The following is a 16358-nucleotide window of genomic DNA, read 5'->3' on the forward strand; positions in this document are numbered from 1 at the left end:
CATATGTGTGTTTTATAAATCATGAACCCATTCCCCATGTTTGTTTGTTTTCTTTGCAGTGCTAGGAATCGAACACAGGGCTTCCTGCATGCCAGGCAAACTTTCTTCTCCTGAAGTATATCCCCAGCCCAGTTTCCCAGTTTTCAAACATAGATGATAAGCCTAGAGCCATTCATTTCCCATGCTCTGAATAGTGATTCCCAAAGTAAGTTTCCTGTGCCAGCAGCAGCAGCAGCATCTCCAGGGCACTAGTTAGAACTAACTTTTGAGCTGCTCTCCAGACCCACTGAATAGAAAATCAGAGGAACGAACGGGCCCATCTGCGTGTGCCAAGTCTTCCAGGTGACGTGGCGCTCACTCGAACTGGAGAACCCGTGCTCTCAAGACACACTTTGAGGTTCACCATCTAGAGACCATTGCAGAGACAGAATGTTCTACAATTGAATGGGCAGAGAGAAAGGGAGAGGGAGGGAGAAAGACTTGTGATTTTATCTCAGTGGAGCTGAGTCCACCGTCTGTGAACGTAGGAGTCTGGAGAGCTCCCCCACCCTGGCTGATTGACCTTGACATCATCTTCCCTTGATTGCTAAGGCAACCTGCGCTGTGCACGTGTTCTTCTAGGGACAGACAACATCCCAAAGCTGAGACCACATTTAGAGATTGCCGGCCTGCCACCTCCAGGTGTTTCCTGAGACCTGAGTTCTTTTCTTTAGTGTCATCTTGTACTTTTAAAACCTTCTGAGTTTTTCTTCTCAGTTCCCATTTGTTTTCTGTGTCCCTGGTAACCCATTTCTTTTTTTATTTTTATTTTTGCAGTGCTGGGCATTGAACCCAGGGGCATCCTACCTCCGGGCTACACCTCCAGCCCTATTTTTCATTCTTTATTTGAAAAAGGATCTCACTAAGTTGTAGAGGACCTCACTAAGTAGCCGAGGCTGGCTCCGAACCTGCGATTCTCCTGTCTCAAGTTCCCAAGAACTGGGATTACAAGCGTGCTCCACCACGCCTGGCCCTGTTTTTCTTTTTAAGCGTCCCTTTATTGGTGCGTTGTTGCCATACATCATGCTGAGGTTTAGCGTGATAGGAACATACACACGGTACCTGCTGTTCCCTCCAGATCCTGTCCCGCTCCCTTCCTCTAGACCCTACTGATGCCCTCACAATGTAGAGGATTGTTTAAACTGTTGCCCTCATCCAGTCTGCCCCGCCCCATCTCACCTCTGTCCCCCACACCCCTTCCACTATTCTACTGGTATCTCTCCTCATTTATTTGAAGCATCTTTGAATTTCGTGTGGGACCTATGTGGGGAGGGGCATAGTCACCCTCTCTCATGGCCAAGGAATCTCATAATTAAAACGAGCGATGCTCCAAATTAGCCCGGTGGTCTTACATGTGCCACCATGAGTCTCTGCCGGTAACAAGAGAAAGGGGAGAAGAAGCTGGGAGAGTGGACACAGACCCTCATCCCTCGCCGGGGATGCTCTCCATCACAGATCACCAGCGTTAAGTGCCTGACCGTTGCTGAGTCCTGGCATAACATCCCCACAACGGGGCGGGTCTCTGGCTCGTCCTGCTTTAGTGAGAATCCCAGAGATTATTCCTTGTCCGGTGGAGGAGCCTTGCATTTTGTAGACTGAGCTCCCCACTCAGTCCTATGCATCTTGGCTGACGCAGCTCTGTCCCATTCCCCCAGACCCAGGACTGTGAAGCCACAGAGGGGCACGGCTCTCCTGCTCCTGCCTGGAGGGCACCCCAAAGACAAGCTTTCTTCCATATTAGTGGGGACATGTCAACATGAAAGACCCCCCCCCAAAGGTCATGGACTTCCTTGGCCCCCTCCCCTACGCTCATACTCTGTCCTTTATTTCCCTATTTTCTCTACAGGTCCTCCCCAACTCTTTTTTTTTTTTTTTTTAACTGTGGCTTAACTCACATAATATTTGTTCATTTCATGTGGCAATGATTTTTAGTAAATTTAGAGTTGTGCCACCTTTTAATCTTAACACATTTCCACCTCCTGGTTTGCAGTAACTTCCGGTTCCTTTGAGTAGCAGTGGGGATGCCTGGGCCATCTTCTCTCCCCATCTCTGGGAGGGGCGACCCCAAGGAGAAGAGCTCAGAGAAGGTTCATTCAAGGGGAGAAACTTCCTTGCTGCACCCCCACTCCCTTCCCCTGACCTGGGCTGGAGGGGAGGTGCAGGGGGCGCCCTCTGGCCCAAGCCGCACACAGCGACAGGCCTACTGGTGTATGTGAAGCGGCTGGTGTAAGTTTCGGTGGAGCAGTGGTTAAGAGCGTCACTGGAGTCGGGGTGCCTGGGTTCCAACTCCAGTGTTGCCATCGATGAACCACACGGCGCCAAGAAACTCAGCTCTGGCAATCAAAGTCGCACAGCCCATGGGGTCCTGGCAAGAAGCACAGTGATCCCTCTGTATCCATGGGGGATTGGCTGCAGGGCCCCCAGGGGGTACCCAAATCTGTGGATGCTCAAGCCCCTTGTATGAAATGGAATAGTGTGTACACATAACCTACACAATCCTTTATATGCTTTAAATCACTCCTAGATTACATATAAATATACATATATACGTAAATAAGTATGTGTATATATAAATATATATTTACAATGTGACTACTGTATTATTTGGAGAATAATGACAGGAAAAAAGTACATGTTCAGTACAGATACCTTTTTCCCCCTTCCTAATATTTTCTATTGATGCTTGCAGAATCCAAGGATTTGGAGGGCCACCATATTCGTGGAAAAGCTAGAAAGTGCCTGTCACATCCTCAGTACTGCAGAAATGTAGCCTGTGATTACTTAAGTTTCATTCAACTTTTTTTTGTTGTTGTTGAGGAAGATTTTAATAAACAGTTTATCTGAACACCTATTGAAAGCCATATAATACAAATATTAAGAGTTAACACATCCCTTAATCCCACTATAGGAGAAAAGTATTCATCACTACAGGAGAAAACTATTTGTACCCCTCACAGTCTCAATCTTTCTGCTGGCTCTTCTCATTTTAATAAATGTGTTACGTCATTATTTCTTGGTTTCTCTTGGACTTCTATTTATGAGCGCTAAGGATTAAGTACATCTGAATTTGCCCCTTCCAAGTTCTAATTACAAGGGCTTCCAGTTCCCCTCGTTGGTCCTCATTCAAAATTGCTTCCAGTCTCTTTTTGTATCAGCCCCTTTGAACCCACATCTGGAAAGTATTCATTCAGTTTTCAAAGGGGACTGTCACCACCACCCCTCAGGAAACCTTAAAACTCCTGCTACACAGAGGTTGGAAGATTCCATCCCTGCAAGGTACCCTGGGAAACTCTTAGGTGTTGGGAGCCGGGAGATAAGCCTGGGAACCCTGGAAAGAGAGGAAGACACCGCTAGAAAGGAAGTACCAGGAACAGGAGGGGCCCTGGAGGAAGAGCAGGAAACTGAGGGCCTGGGGCTAAGTGGGTGGGAGGGCAGGGCTGGGGGTGGAGATGCTGGAGACACTGCTGGAGCTCAGGAAGTGTGGGGGGATGGGGGGAGGAGGCTTCCTGATGAACTTGTGGTTTTCATATGCTTTTTTTTTTTTTTTTTGGCGGTACTGAGGATGGGACCCAGGGTGAGCTACACCCCCAGCCCTATTTTTTTATTTTGAAACAGGGTCTCACTGAGTTGCAAAGGTGTCACTAAGTAGTAGCTGAGGCTGTCCGTGAACCGCGATCCTCCTGTCTCAGCCTCCCAAATGCTGGGATTACAAGCGTGCACCACCACACCCGGCTCTTCATTGGCTTTTTAAAGTGTGAAACTCCCTGTTCTTCACAGAAAGCCAAATACGAATGCTTGGAATGTAATAACAAAGATGAAGGCTACAGATCCGTATATGTGACCCCACTAGAGGGTTCACCCTGCTCTTTGCTCAGCGACCACCTCGGCTTTGGCGAGCACCTCCATCACCTGGAGGCAGGTGTGTCATCTCTGTGCATCCTGTCGGGAGCTTCTGAGGTCCAGCTGGGCAGCAGGAGACAACACTAAGAACGGACTGGGAGCGGTCTGTTGTCATGGGCTCCACCAGCTAGGAGTGTCCCATGGGCAAGGAAGCAGACACTGTCGCCAAGGCCGAGGGCCTGCCACTCAAGGCTTGGCCACCTCCCCCACTCAGACACGTAGCAGTCCTTTACAAAAACACAACACACACACTGGGTTTTTAATGAGAAAATAACTGTATGCTTGCATTGAATGCCTCACAAACACTATAAAACCGAAGCAGGGATAATAACATTGAAGTGGTTAACATACACAGGAAAGCCAGGTACAGAGTATAATTTTTCAAAAACAATATTGCTGCTTTCCCCCCTCCCAATAAAAAGAGAAAGAAGAAAGAAGAAAGAAGGAAGGAAGGAAGGAAATGAAGGAAGGAAAGAAAGAGAGAAAGAAAGAAGGAAGGAAGGAAGGAAAGAAAGAGAAAGAAAGAAAGAAGAAAGGAAAGAGAGAAGGAAGAAAGAAAGAAAGAAAGAAAGAAAGAAAGAAAGAAAGAAAGAAAGAAGGAAAGATGTCATTTGGGTAGAGAGCAATGCAAAAATCAAACTTGGCAGCTTGCTGAATGCTTAAAATTCAGGACATTGGTTCAGTAACTGAAACCAGATATATTCACCATCTCTAACACTTAGGCTACTTTTTTTTTTCAATACATAAGTTTAAATAAATTCATTCTTTAGTTGGAAAAAAATGTCTGTCTTCAGACAAGAGTCAACACTGCTTTAGTGTTCTGTTATGCTTTATGTGTGTGTGTGCGTGCGTGTGTGCGTGTGTATGTGGACACTGATCTATATACCGCATCTATGTCATTGTCTAGGGTGGGCAGCATGCGTGGGTTTAAAGAGTGGAGGAAATTGCATTGTGTCATCCAAGTAGAACACAGCCCGGCCTCCGGCCACTGACAGACCCTGTTTCCATGATTTCTGGATGAGAAAGCCAAGGCAGGTCAGTAGTTAATGGGCTCCGGAGGAAAGTGAATGTCTAATAAACACAGCAGCATGGAATACTTTCGGGAAGGCTTTTTAACATTTGCAGACTCTAAACATGTGTTACCGTTGAGATGAACAAGCTCGCGTGCTATTTGAAGGTGAGACCCAGCCTCGGAGGACAAGTGTTTCCTAAGCCTCTTTCTCTCCATGGAGGATTGGCTCTGCTCCTAGGGTCCATTCTTTCTTCAGAAAGCTACAGGGGTTCACGTGGGATCCTAGAGCCTAGCACAGTGCTATGTCCAGAGTGGTGGCCCAAGTTTCTTGAAGGAGTAAAAACAAAAACAAACACAAACAAACAAACAAACAAACAAAACCCATACAAGAGCACAGAGAAAATTCAGCTCTCCCAAGGAACTGCAATTTACATTTTAATAGCAATATACTGGGATCCTCAAGTGAGCAGAGCAAGAGGCAGTCTCCCAGAAGGCAATTCAGGGAAACTAGCAAAAGTTGGAGGTCTGGGGGCGCCACAGTGAAACAGCTTTGTGACTGGGGGAGTCACAGAAACCACATTTGTTTCTTCGTCTGCATAAGGGACATTGGCCGGAAGGACCCATCTATACTCTTTGCCATTCCTGAAGCACACGGTCTGCCTGTAAGGCAGGTCCCTGAATTGGGTGGCTTCCTAAGCTTCCCTTTCAGCAGCCAATTCTCAACTGTAGCTTTCCCATAGGTACAAGGTTTCCATCCTGGCAGAACAAAAAACTTAAGATTAAGTCGTAGGGACAGTTTCCTCTTGTGAAAAATGGGAGAGTTAGTCTATGTCATGTCTATGGTCTCTAGCAGATCCACGAGTCCATCCCTAAAGGTAGAACACATTTTTTGTTTGTTGATGCAACACATAAAAGCCTCCTACTCTCCATCCATTCCAATTGCCATTGCGCCTGGGGACACTGGGCGCTGCTGCGTCCTCTGGTCTTATCAGTGTGTCTCCCTTTGGAACACCCCTCATCATTGGGTCCTCAGCTCAGGCAACTGGGACCTTCTAGCTGGAAATCCTCAGAGAAAAATGGTCCTCCTTCCTGGATGCTCCCATCTCGTGTGATGGGACTTCTAATCTAACATGGACGTCACGTCTCTGGAAATGTATGTCTTTATGCCAGCTTCCCCCGCCAGAAATGTGACTCTTTTCAACAGGGATCTTACTTGTTTTGTCCCCAGTGGCTAGCTCTTTGCTGAAAATTCAGGAGAATGAACCATCTAAAGATGGCGACACAGGCCCATGTGAATTTTGGCTATCATCTGCAGAATCTGCCTTCAAATTACAGTTTCCCTTAGCAGTTTTCAAGGATCCTTAGGGGTTATGAGACAGTTCCATCTTTTTTTTTTTTTTACTTCACGCCAACCACTTGTCTGTGAATAAACTTTCCCCCAAAGTCAACACTAGCAAGGGGAAAAAAAAGCAAAGACAATGTGTGTGACAGTGCATACAACGTTTGTGGAATTACTACTTACTAGAATAACATATTAGAGTTTATGACATAACAATGTGAAAACAAAAATGAATTTTTGTGAGGTCTGATTTAATTATTGCTTTTTTTTTAAACCATAGTTTTAAAACAAAGGAAAAGTAATGAAGGCTGGTTAGTTGTTTTTTTTTTTTTCTTTTCCCATGACCAGAAACTAAACATTTTCTCATCCAGAAATATTAGGGCACTCAATTACTGAATGCCCTTATCATATTGCTTTAAATGACAGAGTAAAGCTGGCATCCTCTATAATATACTAAGCATGAATACAAAGCATGAGAATAAATAGAATATGTTTCTAAATGTCAAATTACAAAACTGCTCAAAACTTTGCAATCGTGAACCATGCAAATACCATGTTAGGTCAATTTAATATTAAAATACTGCATCAGCTTGCTGCCTCAAATCCCTTTTCATAAAAAAGAAATTCGCACTCACTCCTGAAGCTGAAAAACAGCTTTGGAGGAAATAACTGTACACCCATGTGCCATGATCATTCTGAAATTTTAACACACACACACACACACACACACACACACACACACACACCCTTACTCGTGGACATACACTCTTTACACAAACACACAAAGGTGTACACGCAAACACACGCACTAAACATCTAAACATCTTTAGGATTTGCAGCTGATTCCAAACCTGCGCTTAAATTTCTATTCTATATTTTTCTCTTTATCATCCTGAAAAAACACTGGTTGCTCAGCAAAAATAATCTTTCCTACTTTCTTATTTCCCCTGTCTTTCTCCTCCTCCTTTTTTCTTCTTACCTTTATTGACTTTCCCTTTCTGATCGACCCCAAACAATCCATCCTTCTTCCTACTACCTCTAAGGCTCACTGGATAATACAAAATAGTTATAAACACCGTTTTTATTTCTCATCATCCACCTCTCTAAGGCAGAATTTGCCCTTTTTTTTTTTCCAATTATTGCCACTCTAAAAATACCCCTACCATCTTGAACCAAGCTGTTCAATGTGTGTAGATTTGATCCATGTTTATATTCCCCATCCCATCATAAAAATAGTTGTTGCCCACTAAATATAGTTTTCATGTGAAGAAACATAATCGTGAAAATGTGTTCTTCTAAACTACAGATCGGTCCATAGTATAGGCAGACAAGATCCTAAAGCTAAAATAATCCATTTGGTTTGGCTTTCTCCCCCACCTTGCTCAACCTCCTTGTGTAGAATAGATTGCATCTGCAACATGAAGAAATATTGTCTTAAAAACGTGGATTTTATGTATTGCAATCATCAATTGCTCCCAATTAAAAATAACTAAAGGCAAGAGAAATAGAATCATAGCTGCTTCTCTCGGGCAACTATACCGAGAAACACCATTTGCTTTATGGCTGCTGGAGAAAATGGAGTCGACCCAACACCTCTGATGTGACCGGCAGGGGATGGGAAGGCGGTGCAGAGAAAGACACCGTGTGGACGGCACCGGCCTGGGCCCTGCTGCTCTCTGAATGGCCTCCTCACCACCTCTCTTCCTCATCACCCAGCAGGGCTGGTCTCAGTTCTGCCTGCAGCAAACCTGTTGATTGGCTCGCAATGCCTTTGTCTGTTGGAATCGATTAATTGTGGACCGGTCCCCATCCAGAGGCTTCTTCGAGTCACAAAGAAATCCCTTCTTTTCTGATTCCTGGGTCTCAGAGTTTGATGGGTGGACTTCCTTTTTGCTTTGTTTTTCGTCCTTGTGTATTGCAGCTTCTGGTCTACATAAGGATTGCTGAGTTTTGTATGCACTTTAATAAATAGTCCATTAAAATGCTTTGATGGTTTCTTGGTCTCCCAAGCACCAAAGGAGCTTCCTGGGATGAAGGAAGTTTATTCATTGTCCTCTTCCTCCTGGTTGGCGTAGATCCCGGCCTCCCAGCGCAAGGCCAGTGCGCTCTTTCTTCGGTTAACCCGTGTGGCCTCAAGGACCTGAAAAGAGAGGGGAGAAATTACACCGAGTTCATGGACGCTAATTATGTACACACACCACTTCCTACCTGTTGTTTTCCTTCACGTTTCCTCAATATCAATAGTATTCACAGCAGTGGGAAGTAATAAAGGGTCTGGTACCACTGGGGGTGGGGAGGATGGGTAAGAGAGACTGGAACAAAGGGGTTGGGTGTTCTGGGGGATGCGTTTATCTCAGCACCAAAATTCATTTGCTTTCTGACCCACGGTTTTCGGGAGAGAGAGAGAGAGAGAGAGAGAGAGAGAGAGAGAGAGAGATCTAATTTCTATGAAGTGTTCTATAAGTTTCTCTGAATGAAACTTGGCCCTGTATCAAGTTGGGGTTATATGTTTGCTGCGGTACTGGGATTGAACTCAGGGCCTTGCGCATGCAGGGCAAGTATTCTATCACTGAGCTCCGTGCAGAATCAAGCTTTTAGGTAAAGCAGATGTCTCCGTGCTATCCAGGACGACGCTGTCCAACAGAATTTTACATGATGATGAAACTGTTTGGGGGCATGGTAGTACATGCCTATTAATACCAGAAATTCAGGAGGTTAAGGCAGGAGGCTCACAAGTTTAAGGCCAGCCTGGGCAACAGAGGGAGACCCTTCCTCATAATAAAAATGGCTGGGGATACAGCTCAGTGGTAGAGTATCCCTGGGTTCAATCCCCAGTACTGGCAAAAATAAATGAATGAATAAATAAAATTGTTTTGTGTCTGTGGCAACCAATATGATAGCCACCGTCCACTTGAAATAGGGTCACATGATTGAGAAACTAAATATTTAACCATAACTTAGGTAACTTAATCTTAAATAGTCCAGTGTGGCTAGTGACCATCAGACTGGACAGCACGAGTAGAACACCTCTTCATCTCATTAACAAGCGGCTTAGAAAGCATTCCTAATGATCAGACCAGCGCAGATTCAAACCATCATGCTTGATGAATCTGGGTAAGTGATCATGATCTTTATGTCACAAAAAATCTACTTTGGCAAAACTAAACACAATCATCAGTGGAAAAATAGCTTTTGGGGGTCAGTAAAAAGCAACCTCAGCATTTTGATGCAATTTCAGGGTCATGTGTTCTAATAACTAAAGTGAAAGGCAACAACCTCAAGGCCAAGCGGGCTCACCGCCGTGGAGGCAGGGCCTCCTTCTCTCCTGTTCACTAGAATAATCTGTGGACTTTTTCGAGGAGACTGGGACTCCATGCCAGCTTTAGATGAGAGCCAGGGGAATGGTCTTAGGTGGCCAACATGTGGAAATGGTTCTAGGTCATAACATTGGTGCGAAAGCAACCCCAAGCAGCCCACTCATTGTTCAGACATTAGCTTAGGATGTAGAGTTTCTGATTTAAAAAAAAAAAAAGCACAGTAGAATCAGCACTGCAATGAAGGCTTTGCTTATTCTACAGATAATCATTTAGGCAAGGGACAGTGATGTTGGCAACTCCAGAAAAGCAGGGAGATGCAAGTTCTAGGCAGAGCTGAGGGAATAGGTGTAGGCAGCTGCTGGGTAGACTAAAGGCCACTGAGCACCTAAGGAGAGCAAATTTGTAGGAAGAAAGCATACTTCCAAAATTCTTAGAGTTAAAGGAATGGGGGATTTTTTTCTTCCCCTGGTGTAATAGCATGGAGCTGAGAAACAGTGCTGGGCAGAACTTGTAAGGCGTCAGCTCTATTTCCAGGTTTGTCCCTGCTGTTCATCTCTTATTTCAAGTTCTTTTACTATAAATTTGAGACTGGGCCTGCCCTACTTTACAGGCTTTCTCAGGAGTCAGTATGGACACTGAAGTGTAGGTAGGTCGAGGTTTAAGTCCTCGTGACTGGGCCAGGTGTGTTGGCACATGCCTGTAATCCCAGTACTTGGGAGGCTGAGACGGGGGGATCACAGGATTGAGGCCAGGCTCAAGTAACTTAGGGGGATCTTCAGCAACTTAGCAAGACCTCAGAGGTAGAACGCCTTTGAATTTAATCTGCGTCAAAGACATATACACACATGCACAATAAAAATAAAAAGGGCCGGGGTGTAGCTTGGAGGTAGAATGCCCTTAACTTCACTCGCTAGTAGAAGAAAAACAAAACAAAACAAAAACAAAACCCTATTGACTGGTCGACCTTAGAAAAGTCACTTATCCCTGTACCTCAATATCTGCATGTGAAATAGAAGAAGAAAAAACTACAGCATAGAACTGGCTTGGGAATAAACGAGGCAATAAATGTAAAGCTTTTAGAATGGTAGCACGTACACAGTAAGTTCTCAAACAATACTTCCATCACCATGTGAAGGGATTTGTGAACTATGAAGCGGAATGGGAATACAAGGCGCTTTTATGTGGAACTCTACATTGTGTAAAATAGTCAGCTCTTTGCCTTTCAGCCTGTGACACAAACTGATGGGTTTTTACATGAAGACAAAAATATGTCCAAAGTTCTGGAAAAAAATGGTCATCATCCTTTTCAAATATTCCTTGACTTGTTTTCTCTATTTCAACTTGGGCAAATCTAGCTTGCTCTATTCTTCAGAAACTCATTATCATCTTTCCATCTACCTTAGAAATGTTTACGGGGTCCTATCAGTCGTCAGGCCTGCTGCTGCATGTTGGGCGTAAAAGCTTAGTTACCAAAAATGTAATGGGCAGAAAAATAATATTACAAAAACACTTGTTAGCATAGCTTGGGTTTGAATATCTACTTGTCAAGAGCCCGGGCTTATACCAATAATGACTTTTCTTTTCAGAATCAACTTCCTTTAATTTGTAGGTCCACTTAACCCCAAATTTCTGATGGAGTCTAAACTCACTAGTAATAGCAGAGGCCTTTCCCAAATTGCTGTTAAAATAGCTATGATCTTTATATAAAGCTGTCTGTGGGTTCATGAGGCCTATAATTTGGGACTGGGTCGGGATAAAGCCATTCCACCATCCTACAATTGGCCTTTAGAAGAATCAAAAACCAAGCCTGGCCAGGGGGTGGTGGCACACACTTGTAATCCCAGAGCTTGAGAGGCTGAGACAAGAGGGTCGCACAGGTTCAAAGCCAGCCTCTGCTACTGAGTGAGGCTCTCAGCAATTTAGTGAGACCCTGTTTCCAAATAAAGTATAAAATAGGTCTGGGAGCATATCCTGGAGGTAGAAAGCCTCTGGGTTCCACCCCCAGTAACACCAAAGAATGAATACTTGTTTCATAATTAATTCAGACGTGTGTGTGTGTGTGTGTGTGTGTGTGTGTGTGTGTGTGTGTAAATCTCTAGCATATTTAGAGCCCATATTGTATTATTGCATATTAATTTTACTTTTTAAAGTCCATTCCTTTCTGTCTGAGGCTAAAGACTCATGCCTCTGGAGCATTAATCACAGGACACACATCACAAGTACGATGAGCCAGTTACTGCTTTAATCCTCACGACACGCTATGAGATTCATGCTATTATTGCTTCTATTCTATATATGAGGAACCTGCAAGCAAGGGAGGTGAAGTAACTTGCCCAGGGCTACCCAGTCAGTAAAAGAAAAAGCCAAGGTTTGAGCCCAGCACTCTCTGAAAACAGTCAATGCTGAAGACCACAAGGCTGAACAGCTGACTGGTCAGTGGCCATAGGAGCCCCAAGGGAGAAGCACTAGGACTGAGCAATAAACGCTATTCAAAGGAATAAAGAGAGAAAATATAGACACAAAAAAATAAATAAATAAATAATTCTTGTACATTTTTTTTTTTTTTTTGGTGGTACGGAGGGTGGAACTCAGGGACTTTTCTACCTCTGGGCTACACTCCCAGACCTATTTTATACTTTATTTGGAAACAGGGTCTCACTAAGTAGCTGAGAGCCTCACTAGGTAGCTGAGGCTGGCTTCGAACCTGTGCGATCCTCCTGTCTCAGCCTCCCAAGTGCGGGGATTACAAGTGTGCACCACCACACCCGGCTCATACCATCTTTTTTGTATACCATAAATATGTGCAACTACAATTCATACAACTTCAATTTACAATAAAAAAATGAAAAATTCTAAAAAGAATAATAATAGTAATATTAGTAAGACCTGATTTAAGGTTTTATTGCTTTCACAAATTAATTCAAATTCAGATCAGATTTTGGAAAAAATAAATTCTCTGAGCAATAGTCTAATGTTCATTTTGTCTTTCTAATGCTTAGGAAATTCAAGTGAATTTCTTAACTTTGAACAGCAACCAACATAGATAACTTTATTTGGGGGAAGTGAAACAGGTATGTGAAATGATTAATTATAACACATTAATATTTTATCCTGCTACTTCCCCTCAATTAAAGAAACAGTGGAATAATATTCTCAACTTTCATTTTATATGTTATCAAATAATTATTAATAATCAAGTGCTCAAATCTATAGGTAAATATATATGGTACCGGTTGGTACAACTGATTTGAAGAATAATTTGCAACATTTAGTAAACAGAAGATATATAAGCTCTGTACCCAGTTCCATTCGTCATTAGAGAAATTGTTCCACGGGTGCGTGGACACATGTATAGTGACACTCACCGGAGCATCATTCATCATGACAAACAACAGCAAAAACTGGCAACAACCTACATGTCCATCAGTAGGAGAGTAAATAGTGATATATTCATTCCATGAAATACCATTCAGCTATTATGAAGACGGCCCTAGAGTCACAGACATTAACATGAACATATCTAAAATCAATGCAGACAGAATACAGTAAGGAGTGGAGGCTACTTCAGTGGGACTTACCATTTATAGAAAGTTTAAAAACATGCAAAAATACATTGCTTATGCATTCATACACATGAAGTATAAAACATGCATGGAAATGAACACCAAGGTCAAGGACAGTTGCCTCTTGGGAAAGAAATAGGGTGAAGGGAGATAGAGCGATGGGAACTGGGAGAAAAAACAAGAGGGCTTGGGTTTGCAAGTTAGTGCTTGCAACACTAACTTCTTTTAAAAATATTAAGCAAATATCATGAAATAATAATAAAATGGGCAAAGTTGGAGATGTGGGTTTTATTCTCTTATTTGCATTTTATTATTTGAAACCCTGCATGCCGGATTCATGATGTCAGGAACTTTGTTATGTTGACTGCTGCGTTCTTAGAACCTAGTATATTACCTGACACATAGGAGAGCCTCAATAAAATTAGCCGAGTGTGGTGGTGCAGGCTTGTAATCTCAGTACTTGGGAGGCTAAGACAGGATGATCACAGGTTTGCAGCCAGCCTCAGCTATTTAGGCCCTCTGCAATTCAGTGAGACCTTGTATCAATATAAAGAATAAAAAACAGGACTGAGGGTGTAGCTCAGAGGTAGAATGCCCCTGGCTTCAATCTCTAGTATGGCAAAAAAAAAAAAAAAAAAAAAAAAAAAAAAAACACTGAACAAACGAATGACCCTTTTACAACCCTGTAGATTTGAAATAATTATTTTAAAATAAAAGCAAAAAGCTGGGCGTGGTGTCATATGCTTATAATCCCTGCACTTGGGAGGCTGAGACAGGAGGATCACACAGGTTCGAAGCCAGCCTCAGCTACTTAGTGAGGCTCTCAGCAACTCAGTGAGACCCTGTTTCCAAATAAAATATAAAAATAGGTCTGAGAATATAGCCTGGAGGTTGAAAGCTTCTGGGTTCCACCCCTAGTTTCACAAAAATATAAAATAAAAATAAAATAAAATCAAAAGCTGAGTGTGGTGGCACACAGCTATAATCCCAGCTACCAGGGAGGCTAAGACCAAAGGACCACAAATTTGTGGCTAGCGGGAGCAACTTAGTGAGATCCTTTCTAAAAGAAAAAATAAAAGATTAAAAAAAAGGCTGGGCATGTAGCAGTAGAATATTCCTGGGTTCAATCCCAAGTATCACAATAAAAACAAACTAATAATAATGGTAGCAATGATGGTGAGGTAACAAATTAAATATATAAAAAGATTATGCTTTCTCATAGCAAAATATGGAAAAATTAGAAAAAATAATAACTGAAGAAAGAAAACTAATATACCTTTTTAGAGCACTATAATTTGTGAAATCTGTTTAAGTTACAGGGAAAAGAAGGGGACTTTTGGGGAGATCAATGCTTAAAGAAGCTTCCAAAACAAAAATACAGGTTTAAAGACTGGGAGCATGGTAGATTGGGATGGTTTGTGTTTGTAATAACTCATCCTCCATCCACAGAATGGAGGAGCTTTCTGGATTTGCATTAAGGTAAAAACAACTGGTCAGAACCAACAGCTCATTCCACACGAGCTGCACTGTTTTCTAACCAGACCACAATATATTGGCTATTATTGCTTAAGGATTTTAAAAGAATCCAAACAGCCCATAATTGTGCCCTCTAGTTGAATTGTCTTCCAGATCCATAGGTGGGCAAAGTCTTCTCCAACCCCACCACACCGCACAGCAGAGCACACAGCACAGTGGATCACTGTAGGGGGAACTCCAGCATTTTGAGGCAGTCCGCCAGCTCAAAGGAGGCAGGAAGAAATACATACACAGAGACAAGCCATTTTCTTGGCATTCTCATTTAATACATCAGGAAATGCCAAACCACAACGGCATGCACCTGGGTCAAGCATGCATTAAAACCAAGACAAACAAGTTGAAAAGTACCTCGGAAGTCACCTTGCAAGATAGTAACTTAGAGGTGTACTGGTAGAAAGGGAAAAGACCAGGGTTATTGCACGGCAGAGACAGTCACAGAACACCCCCCAGCTGGGGGTGGCGCCACCCCAGGAGGGGAGGTGACTTCAGGAGACCAATGCACGCCCGCCCACACCTGCGCGGAGACTCGCTTCATCTGATATTCCTTTCCCTAAGAGTCTGTATCTCTTGGAGCAAGTAGATACCCTGTTATTCATTAATAAAAATATCAGATAAGCCACACCTTGTTAATTCAAGACATTGCCTTCACTTTCAGTACTGAATTAACAAGGTTCCTTCCCCCTCTGTGAGCCAACAGCAAGGTCTTTGGCAGCCATTTTGGATTTGCTAGTCTCTGGAGCCAAACAGCCTTCTTAAGGCTTCTCTAAACCTTAAAGCAGCTTTAGAGTCTGTTGTGCCACTAAAAGAAGACCCCAATCACTGATTTGAGGGCATTTTTGTGGAGGAGGCAGATTATCTGAAGTGACCTAAGGAGAGCACTGCCTAGGTGACCACGTGCACACTCAACCTCCCTGTCAGTACCTTGTGGCTCTGTACGGCTCAGCGGGATGGTCCTTTGATGGTCATTTAGGGGGATTATTTAGGATCAGTAGGAGCAGTTAGGAACTGAAATTATGCTTTAGTTCTTGTAGAAGACTGCAAGTCTTCCATAAGAAAAACACAGAGAAAAAAAAAAGGCCCAAGAATAGGCAAGGAGATGACAGGCCCGTGGTGGGACAGCCCACTCAAGAATTGTGGCACTGACCTTGCATTTCTACTGCTTGGGACAGTTGAGGCATTTTCTGGTTTGGGGTACTGGTGGTCACAGACTGGTTAGGTGGGCCCACTGCTTACGTGTGGACTTTAACCTTATAGTTCTGAAGTGATGAGGCTAATGTTTGGGAGATGATGTGTTTGGAGCTCTCCTTTCCTTTGCACCTTCCCTCTGGTATGAGGAAGAACCCAGGAGCGAGCTGGGCATTGTGAAGATTTGTTGTTTGTGGCCAGGCTTCCTCTAGAGTCTGGGGAGGAAAGGGGACCTGGGGCAGGGGCAGAGGGGCTGCTTTCACAGATTCGGTGAGAGTATGGCCACAACTCTCTGATCACATCTCATCTGGCAGGAAAGGTGAGCTAGGAATTTTTCTAGAGGAGTAGAAAGTGTCAGCCCCGAGACTGGACATAGCCCAGGGAACTGATGAGAATTTCTCTTATCCAAAGACATGCAAGGATGGTTGGAAGGCCTCTAAGTCATAAGATGTTGGGAGCAGGGGGAA

At 43.5% G+C, this 16358-nt stretch overlaps 1 protein-coding gene across 4 annotated transcripts in view; it reads right to left on the minus strand.

The window, feature by feature from the left end:
* Positions 1-8331: 8331 nt before the first annotated feature.
* Positions 8332-16358, minus strand: part of PALM2AKAP2 (PALM2 and AKAP2 fusion) — a gene marked incomplete at both ends in the record, with an annotated part of 364538 nt that continues 356511 nt past the window's right edge. For 2 of the 4 annotated variants that reach the window (XM_080709072.1, XM_080709074.1), the window contains 2 exons: positions 8332-8430; positions 15055-15093. In XM_080709072.1, the coding sequence (XP_080565198.1) occupies positions 8332-8430; positions 15055-15093 (138 nt within the window). The remainder of the gene's footprint in view (positions 8431-15054; positions 15094-16358) is intronic. The other 2 variants (XM_080709073.1, XM_080709075.1) reach the window with 1 other exon arrangement.

This window comes from Muscardinus avellanarius (genome assembly GCF_963383645.1).
Source record: "Muscardinus avellanarius genome assembly, chromosome: 13".
NCBI classification, from domain to species: Eukaryota; Metazoa; Chordata; class Mammalia; order Rodentia; family Gliridae; genus Muscardinus; species Muscardinus avellanarius.